Source organism: Pelophylax lessonae (genome assembly GCF_965119305.1).
Source record: "Pelophylax lessonae genome assembly, chromosome: 2".
In the NCBI taxonomy this organism is placed as follows: domain Eukaryota; kingdom Metazoa; phylum Chordata; class Amphibia; order Anura; family Ranidae; genus Pelophylax; species Pelophylax lessonae.
In genome coordinates, this window is record NC_138769.1 from 394,746,066 (window position 1) to 394,771,013 (window position 24,948).

At 47.6% G+C, this 24,948-nt stretch overlaps 1 protein-coding gene across 1 annotated transcript in view; it reads left to right on the top strand.

The window, feature by feature from the left end:
• The window catches only part of GLOD4 (glyoxalase domain containing 4), an 82,693-nt gene that overhangs the window by 54,732 nt on the left and 3,013 nt on the right, over positions 1 to 24,948 (top strand). Inside the window, exon 8 of the mRNA XM_082244827.1 lies at positions 19,016 to 19,102. Coding sequence (XP_082100953.1) covers positions 19,016 to 19,102 — 87 coding nt within the window. The remainder of the gene's footprint in view (positions 1 to 19,015; positions 19,103 to 24,948) is intronic.

Here is a 24,948-nt window from a genome sequence, read left to right on the forward strand (position 1 = left end):
TAGGTCTGGAGACATGTTTGGAAAGTCCATCACCTTTACCCTCAGCTTCTTTAGCAAGGCAGTGGTCGTCTTGGAGGTGTGTTTGGGGTCATTATGTTGGAATACTGCCCTGCGGTCCAGTCTCCAAAGTGAGGGGGATCATGCTCTGCTTCAGTATTTCACAGTACATGTTGGTATTCATGGTTCCTTCAATGAATCATAGCTCCCCAGTGGTGGCAGCACTCATGCAGCCCCAGACCATCCCACCACCATGCTTGACTGTAGGCAAGACAGCACACTTGTCTTTGTACTCCTCACCTGGTTGCCGCCACACAAGCTTGACACCATCTGAACCAAGTAAGTTTATCTTGGTCTCCTCAGACCACAGGACATGGTTCCAGTAATCCATGTCCTAAGTCTGCTTGTCTCCAGCAAACTGTTTGCGGGCTTTCTTTGCATCATCTTTAGAAGAGGCTTCCTTCGGGGATCACAGCCATGCAGACCAATTTGATGCAGCGTGCGGTGTATGGCCTGAGCACTGAAGGGCTGAACCCCCACCCTTTTAACCTCTGCAGCAATGCTGGCAGCACTCATACGTCTATTTCCCAAAGTCAACCTCTGGATATGACGCTGAGCACGTGCACTCAACTTCTTTGGCTGACCATGGTGAGGACTGTTCTGAGTGGAACCTGTCCTGTTAAACCGCTGTATGGTCTTGGCCACCGTGCTGCAGCTCAGTTTCAGGGTCTTGGCAAACTTCTTATAGCCTAGGCTTTCTTTATGTAGAGCAACAATTCTTTTTTTCAGATCCTGAGAGAGTTCTTTGCCATGAGGTGCAATGTTGAACTTCCAGTGACCAGTATGAGAGAGTGAGAGCGATAACACCAAATTCAACACACCTGCTCCCCATTCACACCTGAGACCTTGTAACACTAATGAGTCACATGACACTGTGGAGGGAAAATGGCTACTTTAGACCCAATTTGGACATTTTCACTTAGGAGTGTACTCACTCTTGTTGCCAGCAGTTTAGACATTAATGGCTGTGTGTTGAGTTATTTTGAAGGGACAGCAAATTTACACTGTTATACAAGCTGTACACTCACTAATTCACTTTTGTGAGATACTGTATGTATGTATGTATGTATATGTGTGTGTGTATGTGTGTGTGTGTGTGTGTATATATATATATATGTATATATATGTATATATATATATATATATATATATATATATATATATATATATATATATATATATATATATATATATATATATATATATAAATATTGTGTGTGTTTTACATACAATATATATTGTATATTTATAATGGGAGATAGGTGAAATTAGGGCAGTGAGAAGCTCTACTGAAAATAATACTCATTGCATGCTGTCTTCCTCTCATAGCACTTTCTGTACCATATATCTAATGTTTGGATCTAATTACAAAATGTTTCAGATCTATCGTATGATGATCCCCAGCCAGGAATCTGATAACAAAATCCAACAATGGGGCCTAAGAATCTACTTTTGTAGTAATAATACAATAAGCCTTTCTGTGGTTGCCTGTGCTGACTTGAGCTCAGATATTCTGGACAAATAAATATGATACCATCTCCTTCTAAGTGCCGGTTCACACTGGTGCGATGCAGGAACCCTGCAAATCCACTGCAGGTTCCCATATCGCACCCGACTCACAGGCAGTTTACACTACCATATGCGAATACCTGGGGGTGTCAATACAAAGTTAACAACACCCCCACATCTGAGAACACCCATGCGATCCGATTCTGGTGCGGACCAAAAAAAGGGTCCTGCACAACTTTAGTCCGAATGCAATGCAATACAATCTGTATGTATACAATCTGTATGGCAGAAATTCGCATCACAAAGACATTGCATGTGATTTGCAAAACAGTGCGGTGCAAATCACATGCAATGCCTTCCATCGCACCAGTGTGAACTGGCAATTACGGTAATAAAATAATGCCCAGGATCTAACTATAGAGAGACCATAAAACCACAGTTGAATTATATTTGTTGACAAATAAGGTGTGTTCTGCATGCAGATTAATTTTCTCAGCTTTGTAAATAATTAGGGCAGGATTCTGTAGCCCTCATTTTCTAAAAATACATATATAAAGATCTCTCCCTCTGTGTCTCTGGAACCTCATTACAGGTTCCCTTTAAAAAGGCAGACCGTTAAATTAATTCTATGGATGAACAACTCAGATTTCCCAGAACCAATCTTCAAATTCTGTGCATATTCTGGATCTTTGCCATATATTCTTCTTTTAAATCAGTTTAGTGTTTTTTTTCCAAGCCAGGAAGTATTCCTTTTTATTGGGATTATATAACAAAGTCCCCATGTTTCAGATCATAAGGAAAGCAATATGATTCTTCCTCTTTAATTCCTCAGTAAACATTTTATAGCCAGATGCTGAATATGAGTCATATTATACAAATAAGCCCAGGGACGGTGTTCTTTGTACAAGCCCTCCAGTAAATTGTTTCCATCTTTCCACTTCTAATGGCTTTGGCTTTTTATTCTCCATTTTCATCAATTGAAACTGATAAGAGCTCATTACTGCAGAATAAACCACAGCATAAGTATCTGGATTTAAGTAGGAGAAATGCCATAACCTAAGTTTGTTTATTACTGAGTAATCTCATAAAGCTCTGCTTTACTAAGGATTTTTCAAGAATATTTCTCTTTCGTTCATTGATGGACACAGCTCCTGATCTTCTTAACCATTGGGTTATACTGCCCCCTACAGGAGTTATACATTAGTCAGAAAAAAAGTCTGGCTATGCCTATGGGCAATCCCAGGGGGTATACTCCCCCTCTCTGCTATAGGTACTCAGTTTCTTTTCTGCCTAGTCAGGAGTAAGGACCTAGTTCCTTGCTGGGATCTCTGGTCCTGGCATTTTTTTCTTTTTAGGTAGATTTTTTTTATTTATTTTTTTCTCCTGTTGTTTTTTTTTTTTTCTGTGAGATCTACAATCAACTGCCAGACTGGGCGATGGGCTGGATAATCTAGATCCAGTGGTCACCCCATTCTGCGGTGTCCACTGGATGTAGATTGCAGACCTCAGCTCCGCGCTAGGTGCAGACCTCAGCTCCGCGCTAGGTGCCGACCTCAGCTCCGCGCTAGGTCAGCCGCAACATAGCCTCACCGGACGGGGGCTGGCCTGTGAGTTAAACGCCTTGCGAGGTCGCATATGATCGTGTCTCGGCCCGAGTTGCAGCGTTCCTCCTGGTCGAACAGCCCCCCATTTAGATGGAAAGGAGGTTTTATCTGGAGCAGTGCCCGTCTGATTCCTGGTATGGTAAGTAACTCTCCCCCTGGACGGTTTTGGGGTGGACGTGGGACAGTCGGCCCCCCAGGTTCCCCTCCTTCCCATTAGACACCCCCTCATCGGTCTGGTGGTCCCTGTGGGCCATCTTGCCCCCCCCCCATCCGCTCCCTCCTTCACTTAGGCTGAGGCTGTGAGCTGGCCTGGTCCATCTCTGGTGCTGGCAGGGTCCTGTGCTAGCGATGGGGAAGGGGGTGTGCCGCCGGCGTTCGGCTGTGGGGGGGGGGCTGTACCTGGTGGGGGCTTCTGCCATTTTCTTGTAGCTGCCATTTTCTCGTTGCCTATGTGCTCAATGCACAACAGCCATGTTTGTGTAATCCGGTGGCCATTTTGCAGTGGTTTGCCATTGAAAATAGCGGCGGCCATGACAGTGGAGCCCTCTGGGCAGTGATTTCGGGGGTGGGAGCACCTCCTCATCCCTGGTGCTGACTCTTGGATTATTTCACTTTCTGATCGCCGCACGTGGAGTCCAGAATATCTTGGTGGCTGCAGGTGCCTGTTTCTGCGGGGTGTGGAGTCTGGTGGGGTCCTCTCCTTCTCTGCTGAGGATCGATTAGGTGCTCTGTTACTGGCGACCGGGTAGTGCTGCCAGAGCGGTGGAGGTGTCCGTTAGCAGTGTTTGTTTGTTTTTTTTATTTTTGTTTACACACCTTTTTTGTGGGGTCCCCCTATTGACTCATTGAGTCTTTGGAGCACATTTCCCCACCTGATCCGCTCTGAGGCTGCGGGGCCCTTCCGGGTCCCCACCATCCATTGATGCACTGACGGTGGTCCTGAAATCCTTTGTGTCCAGGGTGGAGGTGGTTTTTGGGCGATGGGTTAGCAAAAAGTGCCCCCCGCCTTCCCTTGTCTCCTCAGATCCTGAATCTGATTCGGCGAACGTGGGTCACTATGCTGGGTCTGCGACCACGCACTCTGAGTTCTCACATAATGGGGATGATTCCTCCACTCCTGTAGCTGCGCACATAAAAGGCGTGGGTGGATGCACTGATTGTATCTGTGCGTGAGACCTTAAAAATGGAGGACGCAACTTAAGCTGTGACGGAGGCGTTGGTTCCCTTTGGCACTCACAAGCCATCCAGAGCGGCAAAGGTGCTTAAGAGTGGGAACAACCATAACATCCCCTTGCGGTCACTAAGCGTTTGCTTTGCAGCACCCCTATGGGGAGTCCCTTCTTAAAAAGTGGACTGTTCCACCGGTGGTGGACCCTCCGGTCTCCAGATTGAACAAGGCAACCATAATTCTGGTTAAAGAGTCACTGGCTTTTAAGGACCCGGCTGACAGGAAGACGGAGGCTGTGGCTTGCAATATGTACACTGTAGCTGGTTCGGCACAGAGGCGTGTATTTACCATTGCACTGGTGTCGGAAATTCTGACCTGAGTGGGATAAGCTTTTACGCCGTGACCCGGAGGGGGAGCAGCTCCCCCTGCCTTTGCTGAGCTTGTGGACCAGTTGGTCCAGGGGCTGCAGTTTATCTGTGATGCCTCTTTGGATGCCGCTCCACTAGTCACTAGGCTCTCTATTTCTGCAGTGGTCCTTCTGCATATTTTTTGGCTCAAATGCTGGTCTGCGGATCAGACTTCCAAAAAGGCTTGACTGATCTTCCTTTTCAAGGAGATCGTATGTTTGGAGCTACCCTCAATGACACCATTCGTCTTAGACGTGGGCCACCTTTCTTGGCTCATAAGTTTTTTCGTCCCTCAAGGGCGACTGACAAGGGATCAAAGCCTTTCAGGGCCCCCTCTGGTGGATTTAAGCAAACTTGGTTTGGCAAGTTTGAGAGCGGGATTCTCCAGACCCGTGGACAATGCTCCTTCAGCATGAAGGTGCACCCTCACCCATATTGGACCCGTGGACTTCCCTGGTACAAGAAAAGTGGGTCCACAAAGTCATACGGTCCAGCTGCAAGATCAAGTTTCGTCCTTACCCTCCTGTAAGGTTCTTTCCTTCCAATTTGGGCCTGTCCCCAGACCGCTTACAGGGTCTTTTTGGGGCGGTGCAAGACCTGTTCCTTCAAGGGGTGATTGTCCCGGTTCCGACATATTGGACATTTTTTGGGGTTTTACTCAAACCTGTTTACAGTTCCCAGGAAGGAAGGCAAGGTGCGTCCAATTCTGTACCTCAAGGTGCGGAACTGCTTTGTACGGGTGCAGAAGTTCAGAATGGAGTCCATTCGCACGGTGTTGGCATACCTGCATCAGGGGGATTTTCTAACATCTGTCGACATCAAGGACGCTTACCTTCACATTCCAATATGTGCCGGTCACCAGCGCTTCCTCCGCTTTACTGTGGGGGGAGCATTATCAGCTTGTGGGGTTACCCTTTGGTTTCGCCTCTGCTCCTCACAAAAGTGTAAGCCCCGGTGCTAGCATTGTTATGCTAACGGGGGTACTGGTTCTGGCCTACGTGAACAACCTCCTTCTGCGAGTGGAGTCTCCTACTGCTCTGGTAGAAAACCTAGAGATCACCATACGAACTCTAAGGGAGTTCAGCTGGATTCTGAATTTTCAGAAGTCTGCTCTGAATTCGTCCACAAAGCTGGACTATCTGGGTCTGACTCTCGACTCTGCCTTAGCCAGAGTGCTCCTTCCTGTCCAGCAGTTGGTCATCCCTCCGGGCTTGTATGCGGATGCTGGGGCCTGAGGGTGTTTACCTTAGAGGCCCGTTCTGTTTGCACAACTCCATACGAGGTTCGTGCAAAGGGAGATTCTGGGCAAATGGGACAAGAGTCCGCAGTCTCGGGACAATCCGATCCGGCTGAGCCGGGGAACGAAAGAGTCCCTGATATGGTGGCTTCGTTCTCTGGCGCTTTTGCTGGGCAAATCCTTCCTCCCCTTGTATTGGACAGTGGTCACCACGGATGCCAGCCTGTCCGGGTGGGGAAGCATCCTTGGCAAAAATTCTGCTCAGGGGGTCTGGACACTGGAAGAGTCCGGACTACCGATCAATGTCCTGGAACCTTGAGTGATCAGACTGTCTAGAACATTGGACAGATTGCATGCATACTGGACATCCCTGAAGACAATCGAACAATGCCACGGCCGTGGCTTATGTCAATCACCAAGGGGGCACAAGAAGTGTCCTGGCGGCTCTAGAGGTAGCTGGCATTCTAAGGTGGGCAGAATGTTTTGTTCCAGTCCTCTGCGCAGTACACATTCCCGGGGTGGAAAACTGGCCGGACAATTACCTGTGTGGTCCCTTCATCATGAGGTGTTTCATCAGTTTTGTCTCCAGTGGGGCATCCCAGAGGTGGATCTGTTGGCGTCTTAGCTCAACAGATGCAGAGGTTTGTGGATCCTCTGGCGAATGCCACAGACTCGCTGGTGGCCCCATGGGGTCAGTATCGTCTGATTTATGCACCCCCCCCCCCTCAAGCTTCTCTGAAAACTTCTACGCAGGATCGAGGCAGAAGGGATTCCAGTCATCTTAGTGGCCCTGGACTGGCTTCCTCTCAGGGGGGATCTGCTGTCCCAAGGGCCAATCTTCCATCCTGCTTTACAGTCTGGCTTTGACGGCTTGGCTATTGAACGCCAGGTGCTGAAGGATAGAGGTAGATTATTCCAATGCTGTTAAAACCTAGGAAATCTACTTCTAGGAAGATCTACCATTGTATGTGGAAGACCTACATTGTGTGGTGTGAGTCTCTTGGGGTTCATCTTCGCTTTTTTTCGGTGGCTCGGATCTTGACCTTCCTTTTAATGGGGGTTGAACAGAAACTGGCCTTGAGTACTATCAAGGGCCAGGTGTCTGCCTTGGCGATTGTCTTTCAACGACCCTTGGCCACACACTCCTTGGTGCATACTTTTTCTTCAGAGAGTTCCGCACTTGGCTCCTCCAGTGCGGTCTCCTTTTATTGCCTTGGGACCTCAATTTGGTGCTCTCATTCCTCCAAAAGCCTCCTTTTGAGAATCTTTGGGAGAATCCCCTGCTTACGCTGTGCCAGAAGGTGGCCTTTTTTGGTGGCTATCACCTCTGCGTTTCGGAATTGGTAGGGTTATCCTGACGTTCACCTTGGTGGTTCCCAGAGATAAGGTGGTTCTTCACCCCTGTCCGTCGTTTCTTCCAAAGGTTGTTTCCGATTTTCATTCAAATGAAGACATTGTGTTGCCTTCCCTGTGTCCCAGGCCAAAACATCGGAAGGAAATTGCTTTGCATTCCTTGGATGTGGTCTGAGCGATTAGTGTGTACCTGGCAGCTACAAAGTCTTTTAGGAAATTAGACTCTCACTATTTGTGCTCACAGATGGGCTTCGGAAAGGGTTGTTCGCTTCCTCTGAGACCATTTCCAGATGGATCAGACAGACGGTGATTGAGGCCTATTCCATCAAGTGTCAGGTTCCTCCTTTCCTTGTCAAGGCGCACTCTACTCAGGCGCTCAGTGCCTCCTGGGCTTTCTGTCATCAGGCGTCAGTGACGCAGGTTTTCAAGGTGGCCACTTGGTCGTCGGTGCACACTTTCACAAAATTTTATAAAGTGGATTTGTTGGCATCTGCGGATGCTTCTTTTGGCCGCAAGGTTTTGCAAGCTGCTGTTGAGAGAACCTGATCCTCTTTTGAGGGTGTATTTTTTTCAGGTGGGCTCCAGTTGTTTTGGTTGAGTTCCTGTTTACCTGGTTGGCTATAGTTTAGCCTTGAATTTCTTTTTTACTGTTCCCACCCCTCACGTTTAACACTGCTTTGGGACATCCTAATGCTTAAGAAGATCAGGAGCTGTGTCCGTCAATGAACAAAAGAGAAAATTAGATTTTTGACTTACCGTAAAATCCATTTCTCTGATGTTCATTGACGGACACAGCACCCACCCCTCTATGGAGTGGTAATTCTTCTGACACTGCTTGTAACAAAACGGAGTACCTATAGGCTTGACCTGGGGAATGCGGCACCTGTAGCCCATTTCCTGCACACGCTTGTACACGGTGGCTCTAGATGTTTCTACTCCAGAATCAGTCCACTGCTTCCGCAGGTCCCCCAAGGTCTGGAATCGGTCCTTCTCCACAATCTTCCTCAGGGTCCGGTCACCTCTTCTCGTTGTGCAGCATTTTCTGCCACACTTTTTCCTTCCCACAGACTTCCCACTGAGGTGCCTTGATACAGCACTCTGGGAACAGCCTATTCGTTCAGAAATTTCTTTCTGTGTCTTAGGGCTCTTTCACACGGTCCGCCTCCGCAGGCGGATCCGTGTTGCTCAGCGGGGATCGATCCGCGATCCCCGCTGAGCCAGGCGGATGACGGCTCCGTCTCCGCTTGCAGAGCGGAGAGGAAGGTGTCTCAGCACCCGCTGCCCTCTATGGGGGATCGGATGAGAGTGGACCGCTTGTCCGCTCTCATCAGATCCGCTCCGCTCCGATTACTGAACGGATGGAAAAATAGGGTTTCCATCCGTCCAGATTTCAGCACAGGATCGGATGCGGGTGTCAGTGGAGGTGTCTCCGCTGACACCCGCTGCCCCATAGAGCTGCATGTAGGATCTGATCAGATCCGCCTAAAAAACTGACAGGCGGATCTGATCGGACCGCCCGTGTGAAAGAGCCCTTACCCTCTTGCTTGAGGGTGTCAATGATGGCCTTCTGGACACCAGTCAGGTCGGCAGTCTTACCCATGATTGCAGTTTTGAGTAATGAACCAGGCTGGGAGTTTTTAAAAGCCTCAGGAATCTTTTGCAGGTGTTTAGAGTTAATTAGTTGATTCAGATGATTAGGTTAATAGCTCGTTTAGAGAACCTTTTCATGATATGCTAATTTTTTGAGATAGGAATTTTGGTTTTTCATGAGCTGTATGCCAAAATAATCCATATTAAAACAATAAAAGGCTTGCACTACTTCCGTTGTGTGTAATGAATCTAAAATATATGAAAGTCTAATGTTTATCAGTACATTACAGAAAATAATGAACTTTATCACAATATGCTAATTTTTTGAGAGGGACCTGTATGTGCTGGTGTGGTCATGTATGACCTTATTTCATTCAATACAACATTTCTCATTCAAATATATACTTATTATTAATGTGTAATTTCACTGTCTGAGTTTATGAATCGTGTGTGGATTTGTTAAGTTTTGAATTGGGCAGAGCTCTGATTGCTTTTTACGATCCCCATTAGTTCTAGGTATCCGAAATGGATTTGGTCATAGTTTTACGATAGGCCTGGACAGCAGAAACAAACATCCTGCCAGGACTCAATTAGCTGTTTACAGCTCTGCACAGGCCTAAGCGCTGGTTTCTGATCTCTGAATTGAGATAATGGCCCTTTTAAAGTGTAAAACCTATTCATTCCATGAATTGGAGGAGGGAAAGGGTAATCACTGGGGCAATTTGTAACTGTTCTGCAAGACTGTCATGGCTGATCTATGATAACTGAGCAACATGACTGCTGGCTACAGCTTTTCGTGTGTCCAGTACTTAATATCATTACATAGGGAAGGACCTGAAATCTTGTCGAGTTTTTATTGCTATCTGTGGCTATGCTGGGTATCTTTGCCCTATTTGTCCTAGTAACCATTGTCACCAAGACAGAAAGTAATGGGGAATTAAACATTTTCCACCTGTCACCAGAACAAGAGGTGAGGGGAAATCTTCCAATGAGGACATCTGTTGCAGTAAAAACTGTTGAAAGGGTAAATGCCCCTCGTTCTGTAGCGACTTCCTCTCATTTCCTGTTGCATCTCCAGAATAGCAATGATTGGAAATCTCCCCAATGAGACACTGGTGGCAAAAATAAAATTTAAAAGTGGTTTTAATTTAAACAAAAAAAAAAATTTTGCTGCACTTTTCATAAATACTGTAATTGAGAAGTCCAGTGTTTTTAATAAGGATCTGTTACTTTTTTTCAGGCTTTCCAGCATTTCCAAAAATAAGTCTTATGTTGTGCAACTCTTCCTTTACTAACACAGGAAGAAGGACTGTGGTTACATTTTACCTAGATCACTACCTACAGGCAAACCGAGACTGCAGCACCTCTATCAGGACATAGTGATACATAGGGATTTTTTATTATTTAATAGAACTGTCACTAAAAATTCTAATTGCATTCAATTGAAAAAATGTGGGAATCTTGTGTCAGCCTTGGGTTCACACTACTGCGATGCAGGAACCAGCACGATTCTAGTGCAGGTTCCTGCATCGCATCTCCCCCCGCAGGCGGTTCACACTGCCCTCCGCAAACTGCTGCGGGTGTCAATACAAGGTTAATGACACCCCCAGATCGGATCGCAGTGCGAACTGTGAATTTGGACAGGAATTAGGTCACATGGGTGTGAACACCCATGCGATCTGATTCCAGTGAAGGAAAAAAAAAAAGGTTCCTGCGCCTTTTTCGTGCAAGTTCAGCCATACAACTGTATGGCTGAATTCGCATTCCACAGACATTGCATGTTATCTGCACAGCAATGCGGTGTGACTTACATGTGATGTCTGTGTTCACAGTAGTGTGAACCCAGGCTAAATGTTGTGGGAATCCGGTGTTTACCTTCATTTTAAAGTGACACTGAAGGTATTTTTCGTCCTCCTGACAGTCGCCGCCCACTCACAGTCTTCACCAATGGGGTATTGACTTCCTCTCCTTAGGAGTAGCTAGGCAAAAGACTTGTTAAAACAAAAGCATTTACATAGACACACCCATGGGGGCTGTCCCACTGGTCCAATACCCCCCTGCAATAGCCATCCCAACTCAGTTTGTCTTCTGCCTAGTTCAGGAGTAGTCAGGCTTCCCTGTGCTGGGGCTACAGTCTCAGCCTTCTTCTTCTATTTTATGATTTTATTTTCTGGAAATGTAATTTTTTCTTTGCATTACTAGCTGTTTATTTTGTCAGCGTTAGTTAGTCGGATCTTCGGATGAAGACGGCGTTTGTGGAGCTGGGAATCGGACTGTTCGTCCTGATTCTCCAGGACAGAGGGTCAGATGGAATCCCAGCCCGCCATCGAGCAATTTATAGGCTATGTGTTCGCCCTGGCTTCACAAACGACCCATCCCTGTCCTCCAGGGATGCAGCCTTGTGTGGTGGCTACCTCATTGGACACATGCACGGTTCGTTCGTGCACTACTGGTGTCCTGCGTTTTTGGCTGACGACACTCCCCTGCCATCTGACGGTGGGCCGTTTCCCGTTGATATGAGGCACCCCACGCCATCGGGTACAGGTAAGTACACTCTGCATGGGGCCTCTGTCTGGGGTCGGCAGTCCTGTGTGTCTGTGGTGTCCCCTATGTCTATGCGTTTTGGGCTCCCTGATCCCGGTCCCTGCGGGGGTCTTTTTCTCTCACAGCCAGCGATGTGTGGGGTTTTGGGGGATCCCTCTCCTGTGTCACTTGAGGGTGCTTGGAGGTACAGACACATGCAGCGACCGCTGCGGGGTTAAAAACCGCCGGTCCGCTATTTTAGGTGTGGGCAGCATGTCTGGCTTCACTGTGGGCGCTTATACAGCATTGTATGTAGTGTATTTTGGCGCCTTGCGGCGCCATCTTGTGTGTGGCAACGATCGTTCCGAGCACATGTCGGTGGCCATTTTGCCGAAGCCTCCCATTGCTTTGCATAGGCATCCATGTTTCCTTAGCCTGCAGCCTCAGTTCAGTCTCTGCGGTGACATCACTTCCTTCCTTTATTTAGGAGCGACCAAAGGAGCTGGTAACACTGGTGGGGCTCTGTCCTGCTGTCCTTTTCTTTTCCTTCATTGTGCAATCTTCCTGGCTTCAGTTTGTCCCTGTGGGGGCTCTGTGTTCCACAGTCATTGTAGCGGTGTGCTGCGGGGTCCGCGGCGCACTTAAAGGACCAGTACCTTACTAAAAATTTTGCAATGGAATCCCAGGACAGCAAATTCCCTCCAGCCTTGGTGGGGGATTCAAGTTCTTCTGAATCCTCTACTCTGACTAATTTGGCTGCTGTTGTGGCGACTTTGGTGTCCAAAATGGATGTGCTGATGTCTGAACGTGCTGCTAGAAAAAGGCCTAGGATTTATTTTTCTTCTGATTCTGAATGTGACATGGTTGCTGTAGGTAGCATACCCCTTTCAGGGTCTCGCTCTTCTCAGGACCCGCAAGAGTCTGAGGGGGAGGCGGAGGTTACAGGGGTTGATGATTCCCCCCCTGGGTCGCCAGAGGAACGCGCAGCTATGGACGCGCTGATTTCTGCCATTAAAGAAACACTACATTTAGAGGATGAGCCCAATCCTCCGGGCATTGTGTCATCTTTTGGTACACACAGTACCCGCAAGACGGCGCAGGTTTTTCCCTGCCCCGCTGAGTTTCATCACACTGTGAATGAGCAATGGCGCAATTTGAAACACACCTTTTCGGTGCCTAAAAGGTTTCAACTTCTCTATCCTTTTGCGTCTTCTACGGTTGCACGCTGGTGTGTGGCTCCTCAAGTGGATCACACTGTAGCCAGATTGAACAAGGCTATTTTGATTCCTACCGAAGATTCTGAAGGTATTTAGGGATCCTACGGATAGGAGGCTGGAATCACTTGCCCGCCACTCCTATGTGGTGGCGGGTTCCATGCTCAAACCTATTTTCGTCTCTGTCATGGCGGCTCAGGCTGTGGCGGATTGGACCAAGGTGCTCAGACGCACCCTCGTGGCTGATTCTGCTCCCCCCACTACCGTGGAGATGGTGGATCAGATTTATCAAGGGGTCATGTATTTGTGCGATGCGGCCTTAAATGAGGCCCCTTTTGGCTGCGCACCTGTCTTAACCGTCGGCTGATATGGTTGAAGAGCTGGTCGGCTGACCAGAAATCTAGAAAGGCAGTGGCTGACATTCCCTATGCGGGGTCTCGCCTTTTTAGTGAATCCCTGGATGAATTGGTTAAGGGAGTCACTGGGGGCAAGAGCACTCTGCTGCCCCAGAATCCTAAGGGCAAATTTTTCCGCGGCAAGCGGGGTCCCACCTCTAAACCTAATCAGGGGTCCTTTCGTGCCTTCAAGACACAGTACAAGGGGAAACCCTTCAAGGGCCAGGGTGGCCAGAGAGAGCCCTGGGCCTGCAAACAAAAGTCCGGCCATGCTGGTGCGGCGGCTCTGTCCGCCTCTGCCTGAAGGGGCGCCCTCACCCATTTCAGGGGTGGGGGGATGTTTGCGCGGTTTCCTCCAACCTTGGCTGCTCCGAGTTCAGGACAGGTGGGTTCAGGAAATCATTCGATCGGAGTACAAGATCGAATTTATTTCACGGCCGGCAGACAGATTCTTTCCCTCAAATCTTCATTTGACCCCAGGGCGGTTACAAGATCTGCATCAAGCAGTACATGATCTCCTCGCTCAGGGGGTAATCATCCCGCTGCCTCATCGGGACAGGTTTCGAGGGTTTTACTCGAATCTGTTCACTGTGCCCAGAAAGGAGGGCAAAGTGCGTCCGATTCTGGTTTTGAAAGCTCTGAACCGCTTTGTGCGCGTTCGAAAGTTCTGCATGGAATCGCTCCGCTCGGTGGTGGCCTCTCTGAGTCCGGGAGAATTCCTGGCCTCTATCGACCTGAAGGATGCGTAACTAAACATCCCCATTTTCGAGGGTCATCAGAGGTACCTCCGGTTTGCTATCGCAGAGGATAATTATCAGTTTGTGGCGTTACCCTTTTGGTCTCGCTTCGGCTCCAAGGGTCTTTAACAAGGTGTTGGCGCCTGTTCTGGGCCTGTTACGGGCACAGGGCATTGTGGTCTTGGGTTATCTGGATGATATCCTGTTAAGATCGAGTGCCAGTCAGAGCCTGCTGCGCGATCTGTCCACTACGGTCCAGACGCTCCAGGAGTTCGGTTGGACCATCAACGTTCAGAAGACGACCTTATCTCCTTCGGTTCGTCTCTCATATTTGGGAATGGTTCTGGACTCTGCTCAAGCGAAGTAGTTTCTGCCGGAGGACAAGCTCTGGACCCTGCAGTCCGAGGTCAGGTCCCTCAGGGACAATGAATCCTCGTCACTCAGGACCTATATGCTGTCCCTGGGGTTGATGGTATCGTCCTTCGAGGCAATACCATTTGCACAGTTTCACACGCGGTCTCTCCAAGCGGAGATCCTGGCCAGATGGGACAGATTATCTCAGTCCTTGGACGTGAGAGTGTCTGAGTCGCCAAACCAAAATGGATCTCTTGTGGTGGCTTCAGTCCCCGGCTGTTTCGGAAGGGAAGTCCTTCCGGCCGTTACTGTGGATGGTGATTACCACGGATGCCAGCCTGTCGGGCTGGGGTGGCGTCCTGGGCAACCTATCTGCCCAGGGCACTTGGTCGGAGGAGAAATCCTCCCTTCCGATAAACATATTGGAATTGAGAGCGATCAGGCTGTGTCTGCTCCATTGGTCGGATCGTCTTCAGGACTGTCCTGTACGGGTGCAGACGGACAATGCCACTGCGGTGGCATACATCAACCACCAAGGGGGCACCAGAAGTGCCCGGTCGGCCCAGGAAGTGACCAGTATTCTGTCTTGGGCCGAGACTCATGTCCCAGCGATATCGGCAGTTCACATTCCGGGTGTGGAGAATAGGCAGGCAGATTATCTGAGCCGCCAGACCCTGGACCAGGGGGAATGGTCCCTGCACCCGGAGGTATTTCAGATGCTGTGTGCGAAGTGGGGATCCCCGCATGTGGATCTGTTCGCGTCTCGGCTAAACCACAAGGTGGAAAGGTTCGTGGCAAGAACGCGCGATCCTCTGGCAGACGCCTCGGATGCATTGGTAGTGCCTTGGCATCAGTATCGTCTGATCTATGCCTTTCCTCCAATTCAGTTGTTGTCCAGGTTCCTTCGCAGGTTGACCTCGGAACAAACACTGGTGATTCTGGTGGCACCGGACTGGCCTTGCCGGTCCTGGTACGCGGACATCGTTCACATGGCTGTCGAGCCTCCATGGCGGCTGCCAATGCGGGAAGATCTACTGTCTCAGGGACCGATCTTCCATCCTGCTTTACAGTCGCTGGCTTTAACGGGTTGGCTGTTGAAAGCAAGGTCCTGAGGGACAGGGGTCTCTCCTCAGAGGTCATTCCTACTTTAATCAAGGCTAAAAAAGCCTCGTCTGGTAAGATTTATTACCGTACGTGGAAAGCTTATTTTGCCTGGTGTGAGTCCAGGGGTTTCTCTCCTCGTTCATACTCGGTAGCGAGAGTGTTGGCTTTCCTTCAGTCTGATGTGGACCAACGCCTTGCGTTGGCCACGATTAAGGGCCAGGTGTCTGCACTGGCTGTTCTTTTTCAGCACCCTGTGGCGTCTAATTCTTTGATTCGCACCTTCATACAAGGTGTGCGTCACTTGGCCCCTCCTAGAAGGGAGCCTCTGCCTCCATGGGACTTAAACTTGGTTCTGTCCGTGTTACAACGTTCCCCGTTTGAAAACATCAGGGAAATTTAGTTGCCTCTGCGATCTAAAAAGGTTGCCTTTCTGGTAGCGATCACTTCTGCTCACAGAGTGTCGGAGTTGGCGGCATTGTCTTGCCGCTCCCCTTACCTGGTGGTTCATAGGGATAAGGTGGTCTTGCGACCTAACCCGTCCTTTCTTCCAAAGGTGGTTTCGGATTTTCACCTCAATGAGGACATTGTCTTACCTTCACTCTGTGCGAATCCTAAGCATCCTAAAGAGATTGCCTTGCATTCTTTGGATGTCGTCAGGGCGATCAGGGTTTACCTGTCGTCGACTGAATCCTTTCGAAAATCGGATTCTCTATTTGTCCTTCCTGAGGGACCTCGGAAGGGTATGGCTGCGTCTGCGGCGACCATATCAAAATGGATCAGACAGACAATTGTTCAGGCCTATTCGTTGAGGGGACGGTTACCACCCTTCCCTGTCAAGGCGCACTCTACCAGATCGGTGGGTACGTCCTGGGCCCTTCGGCATCAGGCTTCGGTGGCCCAGGTGTGCAAGGCTGCGACTTGGTCGTCAGTGCACACTTTTTCCAAATTCTACAAAATTGATGTTCTGGCATCAGCTGATGCCTCCTTTGGCCGCAAAGTTCTCTGTGCGGCAGTACCGTAGGGGACCCAGGTTTTGTGTGGGTCCCTGGCTGTTGGAGTTGTTTATCCCCTTGTGGTTTTTTGCTTTCCTGGGTTGTTGCTCCTGTTGAGCTTTTTTATTGCCCAGAAGGTTCCCTTGCTGTTCATGTAAGGTTCCTTTCTCTGATATGGGTACTGCGTTGCCTTTTTCTGATGGTTGCGTTTCCCACCCCTCATGTCTACACTGCTTTGGGACATCCCCATTGGTGAAGACTGTATGAGTGAGCGGCGACTGTCGGAGGACGTAAGAAAACTGAATTTTTGTAAAATCTTACCGTAAAATTCCTTTCTCTGAGTCCTCCGTCAGTCGCCGCCCCCGCCCCTTTTTTGGGGTTTTTATACATTTAACTGCTTGCTACCAAACTGAGTTGGGAAGGCTATTGCAGGGGGGTATTGGACCAGTGGGACAGCCCCCATGGGTGTGTCTATGTAAATGCTTTTGTTTTAACAAGTCTTTTGCCTAGCTACTCCTAAGGAGAGGAAGTCAATACCCCATTGGTGAAGACTGTATGAGTGGGTGGTGACTGTCAGAGGACTCAGAGAAAGGAATTTTACGGTAAGATTTTACAAAAATTCAGTTTTTTTTTTTTTAATTAAAATAATTAACATGTTATACTTGCCTTCTCTGTGCAATGGTTTTGCACAGAGTGGCCCCCGAACCTCTTTATCTCCGGTGCCTCTTCTCCCTTCTCTTCCCCCTCACACAGGGAAGGGAGAGAATAGAAAGCAATAAAATGTTTTTACCTTAATGCAGAGAATACAGTAAGGTAAAAAATGTTTTAGCTTTAGAACCACTTTAGGTATTTAATTCTGTTCAGCCTGTTCGAAAGGATAAACCTTGTACTGACAAGTAGACTGTCTGCTTAGACAGCTTCCCAGAGGGATAGCTCAGGCGGGTACAGACACACCTGAGCTCATCCATGCTAGAGATTATATAGTCAAGTACCCTGACCTTTAGATGTAGCCATCACTAGGGGCTTGTTCACACCAGATGCTTTCAGGTGTGTTTTTAAATGCATTCTGAATGCATGCACAGTAAAATCACTGTTTTCCAATCGCTGTTAGTCTTGCAACTGGCTTAATTTCCAATGCTTTTAAAGAAGTACATTTTCTGCATCATAACGTATGTAAACATGTGTTAATGCACATACTGTAATCACTTTTTAGGCGAACATAAACCCAATGTTTCAAGTGAAAAAAGAAGGGAAAAAATGCTCTGAAACTCATTACAAATGCTTTAAAAAGTGTGAAGAGGCAAACTGAACACGGGGGTTGTGGTGTGACCTTGCACTTAAGAGAACTTGGAGCAGCTTTTGCTTTTCCTCTAGCAGCTTTTGATCTAGGAAAAAAGTACTGAATTTGTGCCCTTTAGCTACTTAAAGTGATTCTAAGGTTAATACCTTTTCCAGCACCACCCTTTTATGGTCATGTGACTTTTTTTGTCTCTTACTGCAGCACGGATCGGCTCGGGACTAAGTGGGAGCAGGTCACATTACCTGTGACATCGCCTCAGCTTATTCAGGCTCTCCCCCAGGCCTTGAAAAGCAGAGTGGACAGTCAAGCATCCAATTCACCCACTAGCAACTTTGGGGAGATCAGATCCTTGACTGACCGCTAAAATTCACTGTGCACAGCCTGGAAGAGGGCCTGAAAAAGTGGAGGTGATGTCACAGGTCATGTTACTTGCTCTGGCTTAGTCCTACCCTCACCCATAGTGTTATACACAGCTAGGGAAATCTGCACACACACATAGATAGCTATATATACATACATGTGAAGGAGCATGCGCAGAGTGTGGTGGCAATGGTGCAGAGGCTTTATGAGCCCACAGATTGCCACCACAAATTTGGGAATTATAAGTGACGGACATATTGGTCAAGTAATTTTTTTATAGGTAAAGATTTTTTACTTAAATGGTACAGAAACATTTTACTAACTTCTATGTCCCAATTAGGAAGATTCACCCTCTCTATCTGTCATGTTTACTGTTGTCATTGAAAATAAATGTAAATCCCAAATTTCGGATTGACGCCAGAACAGTAAAATAAGGGGAAATCTTCCAATGGGGACACTAATTCTGTTGACCCTGGTACCATGCTGGAATTCCCTCCCTTTAGAGGTATTTCTTCTGACTTCCAATTTTGTCTATGGGACAGGAAGTGAAGAGAAATCTGCCCTATGGGACACATATGGCAAAAAACTGACCAAGGTTACAACCCTCCCTTACTCTATATAAAAAAAAAAAAGTTTTACCTTTTAGTTAAACTTTAAGAATAATGATAGTTATTATTTTTATGCCACTATTCAGTTCCATTAACCTAGCTCATAATATTGCAGCTTGTCAACATTAGAAGTGCAGACAGACAATTACAAATATGCCAATATATAAAATGTTTGCATTGCTTTGAAAAAGGCTTCTGCTTAGTATGGGATTTACAATAAATAAGAAGCCGATCCACCAGACAAAGGTTTCTGTGTTTGACCTGTAATGTCTGTTGAAGCACTGGACGCGCACAAATGTTAAAACAGACTATTCTAGGTCCTTTGGAGATGGATTTTTCAGAAAGAAAATTGCCAGTAAAAACCATGCTATTTTACACACTAGCAGATTTAGTCTTGACTGGGGTTCTCTTTTAAGTTTCCCAAAATATTGTAACTGAAAATATTTACGAAACCCTCCCCCCCCCTTTTTTTTTTTTTTTTTAATCACTTTTTTGTTTTTCAGGATGGTCATGAAATTTGCTTTGTTGGAGATGAAGCATTCCGTGAACTATCCCAGACTGACCCAAAGGGAAATCAACTTTTGAATGATGTATGTACTTATTTCTCACATCTCATTTTTGTTAATAAAGCTTGGCCATTTTAGTAACCTTTGTGTTAAAAAAAAAAAATCTAAATACTTATCTGAAGTAGAAATTGCTCATTGCTCAAGGAACCCCTAGCAACCGCTGAAGGAACCTAAGGGTTCCATGGATTCCTGGTTGAGAATGGTTGATCTGACTCTTCTGGCAATTGTCAATTTTCTGGTCCCTCAATGGCCCCTACAGGACACCATAGAGATTTTAGGGATGGCGGTTTGAATTGATAATGAAAAGTGCAGCGCTAAAACAATAAGACAATAAAAACATCAATGGATAAATGAAGAGTCTATGAATGGCACACAGTAGTCTTGTAAAAAAGAGGAGAAAACAATCCAATTAGAAATCCCAATGAAAGTGCTCAGTGCTGATCAGTAAACAGGACACAAGTGCTTGTTCAGTGCAATCCTTCACCAGAGGTGCTAGCCTCTCACCTGTAGGCTGTGAAAAGACAGCCTTAAAAGTACACTCCCAGCAATGTGAAAATCCTGACCAGGACAGCAATCACAGAGGGCATCTCTCCTTTTTGTTAAGGTGTTCACAACGATCCCCATGTAATAGAAAGGGGGCAGACCATAGTGCAATATGTTTCAAACACCACAATTTATTGATAAAACAAATGGACAGCCTCTTACTTCAAGGTAATGCAAAAACGAGCAGTACAGCAATCCAGCTGGTCTCCAGACAGAGCGGAACGCTCTGCTGACAGGGGCTACGAGTGACGTCACGATCTCCTCTCCCTTGCGCACGCGTATCGTCCGTGGGCGGGACTTCCTCAGCGTATGGGCGGAGGGGCGGACGTCACTCTTTTTATATGCATCACTCCGCTCAATTCAGCCTGAATTGAATAGGAGTGAATTGAGCGGAGTGATGCATATAAAAAGAGTGACGTCCGCCCCTCCGCCCATACGCTGAGGAAGTCCCGCCCACGGACGATACGCGTGCGCAAGGGAGAGGAGATCGTGACGTCACTCGTAGCCCCTGTCAGCAGAGCGTTCCGCTCTGTCTGGAGACCAGCTGGATTGCTGTACTGCTCGTTTTTGCATTACCTTGAAGTAAGAGGCTGTCCATTTGTTTTATCAATAAATTGTGGTGTTTGAAACATATTGCACTATGGTCTGCCCCCTTTCTATTACATGGGGATCGTTGTGAACACCTTAACAAAAAGGAGAGATGCCCTCTGTGATTGCTGTCCTGGTCAGGATTTTCACATTGCTGGGAGTGTACTTTTAAGGCTGTCTTTTCACAGCCTACAGGTGAGAGGCTAGCACCTCTGGTGAAGGATTGCACTGAACAAGCACTTGTGTCCTGTTTACTGATCAGCACTGAGCACTTTCATTGGGATTTCTAATTGGATTGTTTTCTCCTCTTTTTTACAAGACTACTGTGTGCCATTCATAGACTCTTCATTTATCCATTGATGTTTTTATTGTCTTATTGTTTTAGCGCTGCACTTTTCATTATCAGTTTTACATTGGGTTTTACATATTTTTTACCTTGGTGTCAGCTGCTTTTATCTATTTCCATCCATTTATTTATTCATGCTTGCGCTGATATTCTTGTTTTTTCAATGGCGGTTTGAATGCCAGCAGAGGACCAATAATCTAAATCAGAAAATTACTTTAGTGAAAGACTAACTTTGTGTTTGATAAATGGTTCTTCCTTCCCATCTCTAACATAAGCTAATAATATAAAATTGACATCATACTGTGGGCCAGGCTTTCCAACCCCCACAACTTTAACTGGCCTAAAAAAGAAAGTGTGCTGATGGATCATATTGTTTACTGACAACAGTGCATAATAAAAATTAAAACCATATTTAAACTGTATAAGCAATCTGAAAAAGTTTTAGAGAGGGCAAGGAGGAGACAGAGATTGAATAGAGATGGGGAAATAGAAAGCAGGAAAGAAAGTGAGCAAAAGGGAGTAAAAGAGTAAGTGGGGGAGAGAAAGGATGGGGGAGTAGGAGAATGAGGGTAGAGACACCTCTGCAGTGATTTGTGGAAGAGGGATGCAGAGGGGACAAACAGTGAATATTGTAAGGGGGATAACAGGTTGCAAGGGATACATCAGTGAGTGGTGTAAGGGGTGCAAGGATTGCAGTGGTGAGCTGTGTAAGAGGGGTGCAGGAGGTGCACCATGGACAGTGTAAGAGGGGTGTAAGGGTGCCAGGGATGTATTGGTAAACTGTGTAAGAGTGCATCATAAGCGGTGTAAGAGGGGTGCATCAGTCAATATTGTAAGAGGGGTGAGTGCATCGGTGAGCAGTGTAAGAGGGGTGCAAAGGATGTAAGTGGTGTAAGACAGGTGCATCTGTGGGTAGTGTAAGAGGGGGAAGAGAGAAGTTCGAGAGATGATGAAGGTGGTGAGCAAGGGTGGGTGAGGAGAGAAAGGAGGGGGGAGAGTGAGGAGAGAGACGCAACTTTGTTGTGGCCTGGGGAAGATGGCTGCATAGAAGAGCGGTGTAAGATGAGTAAGGGGGATCGATGGTGAGCAGTGTAAGAGGGATGCAAGGGGGGCATCAGTGAATATTGTAAGAGGAATGCAGGGAGGGCAATATGAGCTGTGTAACAGGGCAGTAGGCGATGCATTGGGGTGCATTTGTGAACGGTGTTAAAGACGTGCAGGGGGTTCATCAGTGAACAGTGTAAAATAGGTGCAGAGATAATACGAAATTAACAACATGGGTCAGGATGCTATGCAGCGTGAGACAGGGATTACACATGAGACGAAAGAGAGAACCATTTTCTAACATTCATGCTAGAATATTTATAATATTCTTTTGAATATTATTGAATTTCTAATGTTTTCTTTTATAAATGAATCTCATAAAATGTAATTTCTCTTTCGTTCATTGACGGACACCGCTCCATATTTTCTTTAACCCTTGGGTTATGCTGCTCTCCATAGAAGTAGGACTATGCAGAAACAAATGTGACTACTCCCATAGGGTCGTCCTAGGGTGTATACTCCCACTTCCTACTATAGGACTCCAGTTTTTTTTCTGCCTAGTCAGGAGTAAGGACCTAGTTCCTTGCTGGGATCTCTCGTCCTAGCATCTTTTCCTTTTTTAAACGGAATTATTTTTTTTTCCATTATTTTCTGTTCCTGTGAGAACTAAAATCAACTGCCGGACTGGGAACGCACTGGATATCCTAGATCCTTACGGTCTTTCCAGTCTGGCCAGCGAGCGCGACCCAACTTGAGCTCCGTGCTAGATTGGCTGCGACATAGCCCCACTTGATGGGGGCTGGCCGGCGAGTGAAACACCTCGCGAGGACGCATAGCCCTGGTCACGACACTGGTCATGACCTTAGTCGTAGCGTACCTCTGACCCGCAGCACCCCCATTCCAAGATGGTGTGGTGGACTGCTAGGAGTGGTGCCCGCTCAGTTCCCAGGTGTGGTGAATAGTGCCCTCCCTCTCCTCTGGGAAAATGTTGGGATGGACATGGGGCCTTTCCTCGGGTTGGTAGGCCCCCTATGTGCCCTTCCTTCCCACATGGGTTTCCCCCCTCCCCCTCACTAGTGGGGTCAACCTACACATATTACCCTCACCTACCCCCCCCCCTTAGTCCCCCCCCCTCCCCGGGGCAGCCAGGCTACTTTCAGGTACGGGGTGTCATGCGGTGTTGGGCTGGAGGGGGGGAGGGAGCGCGCCTTGTGGGGTCCCTGTTAGGGCCCCCCTGGCAGACTACAGGTACCTCAAGGACCTGCTTGGGTCCTGGGTGCCATGCTGCGCCACGTGGTGTCGACCTTTTTCTGTGGATGGCTGTGCTGAAGCTTCGGCAGCCATGTTTGTGTAGTCCGGTGGCCATGTAGTACCACTGCTGCAGCGGTGGGGGATTATTTTAGCTATTTTTTTTTTTTTCCCGGGCGGTCCCCAGGTTAAAAATGGAGTCCCTGGAGCATGTGTCACCACCTGACCCACTCTCTAAAGCTGCGGGACCCTCTTGGTCTCAGTCCTTCCTGGCAGCCATGATGGCGGTCCTGCAGTCACCAGTGTCCAAAGTTGATTTGAGAATAAAACACAAAAAAATCCTGAGCTAATAGTGAATAAAACAAGTGAGCAAAAATGAATAAATATGAAAGCAGCTGAAAACACTTGACCAATAGTAAGATCAACAATATAAAGCAAAAAATAGTGCAGCGCTATCTAATATGGTGTAACCCATAAATCAAAGTGAAGTATTAAATGACATAAATAACACAGTGAACAAAAAAGTCCATAAAATGTGTTCCGAAAATTAATAGTGAGTGGTGATAAAAAGTCCCAGAGAGGTGATGATAGACCCGAAGACTTGGAATCCAAAGGTAAAGGCAGGGGTACACCCGTGGAATGTAAAAATGGCAGCTTACCAGAAGCTCAGGCCTCCAACTTAATGGAATGGCCACATGCGCTAAAGCAATGATTCCAAATGGATCACCTCCTCCAGAGACCAGGTATCCAGATAAATTCCTCTATATCACATAGGAACTCCACACATGGTATCTGCGGCTCCAGTATGTCGGCTCTCGGCGTCCAGGAGCGGCTGTGCTGCAATACCAGTGCCCAATGCTGAGCGGATCCCCTGTGATTGATCTGTGATCAGACCAATCCAATGGACTCAGTGCGAGGACTGATCACAGATCGATCACAGGGGATCCGCTCAGCATCGGGCACTGGTATTTCAGCACAGCCGCTCCTGGACGCCGAGAGCCGACATACTGGAGCCACAGATACCATGTGTGGAGTTCCTATGTGATATAGAGGAATTTATCTGGATACCTGGTCTCTGGAGGAGGTGATCCATTTGCAATCATTGCTTTAGCGCATGTGGCCCTTCAAAAGCGGCCTAGCAAGAAACGCCCCCCGCCTTCACCTGTATCATCTGCCTCCTCAGATTCTGAGGCTGATTTGGCCACCTCAGACGTGAGTCAACCTGCTGGGTCTGCGTCCACGCACCCTGAGTGCTCTGACAGTGAGGATGAATCCTCCTCCACTACTGCTGCGCATGAAAAGGTGCTTGTGGAGGCACTTATTGTATCAGTGCGGGAAACTTTAAAATTGGAGAACACAGCAAATGCTGCGCCAGTGCAATTTGGTACCTGCAGACCATCCAAGGTGACTAAGGTGTTTTACCTTTCCTGCCTATTTCGACGAGATTGTCGCTAGTCAGTGGGGATCCCCGAAATGCATGGTTGGAATACCGAAGTGTTTCGCTAGGAGGTATCCTTTTGAAGAGCCCCTTTTGAAGAAGCGAACGGTTCCACCGGTGGCGGATTCTTAGGTTTCCAGACTGAATAAAGCCACGCTTCTTCCGGTGAAAGATTCCCCGTCTTTTAAAGACCCAGTGGACAAGAGGGCTCAGGCTCTGGTCCGATACCTTTTCACCATGGCAGGTTCAATTTTGAGGCCAGTGTTTGCCATCACCTTGGTCTCCCAGACCTTGACGGAATGGGCGAAGCTTCTGCGCCAGGATCTGAAAGGGGTTCAACATCCTCCTGAGCTGGCGGATCAGTTGATACAGGGGTTGCAGTATATCTGTGATTTGGCTAAAAGATTGGTCTGTGGACCAGGCTTCCAAAAAGGTGCTGACTGATCTTCCCTTTGTGGGAGACTGCCTGTTCGGTGCTTCTATAGAAGAGATCCTTAAAGGTCTTATGGGAGGTAAGAGTACTCTTCTTCCTCAGGTTGCGAAGAGCAAAGAGCCTCGTCATAAACATGGTCCTTGCTTTTTGACTCGTAAACGGCCATTTCGTTCCACTGGCTCTCAGGACAAAGGTTCAAGATCCTCCCATAACTTTGCGGGAGGTTCCAA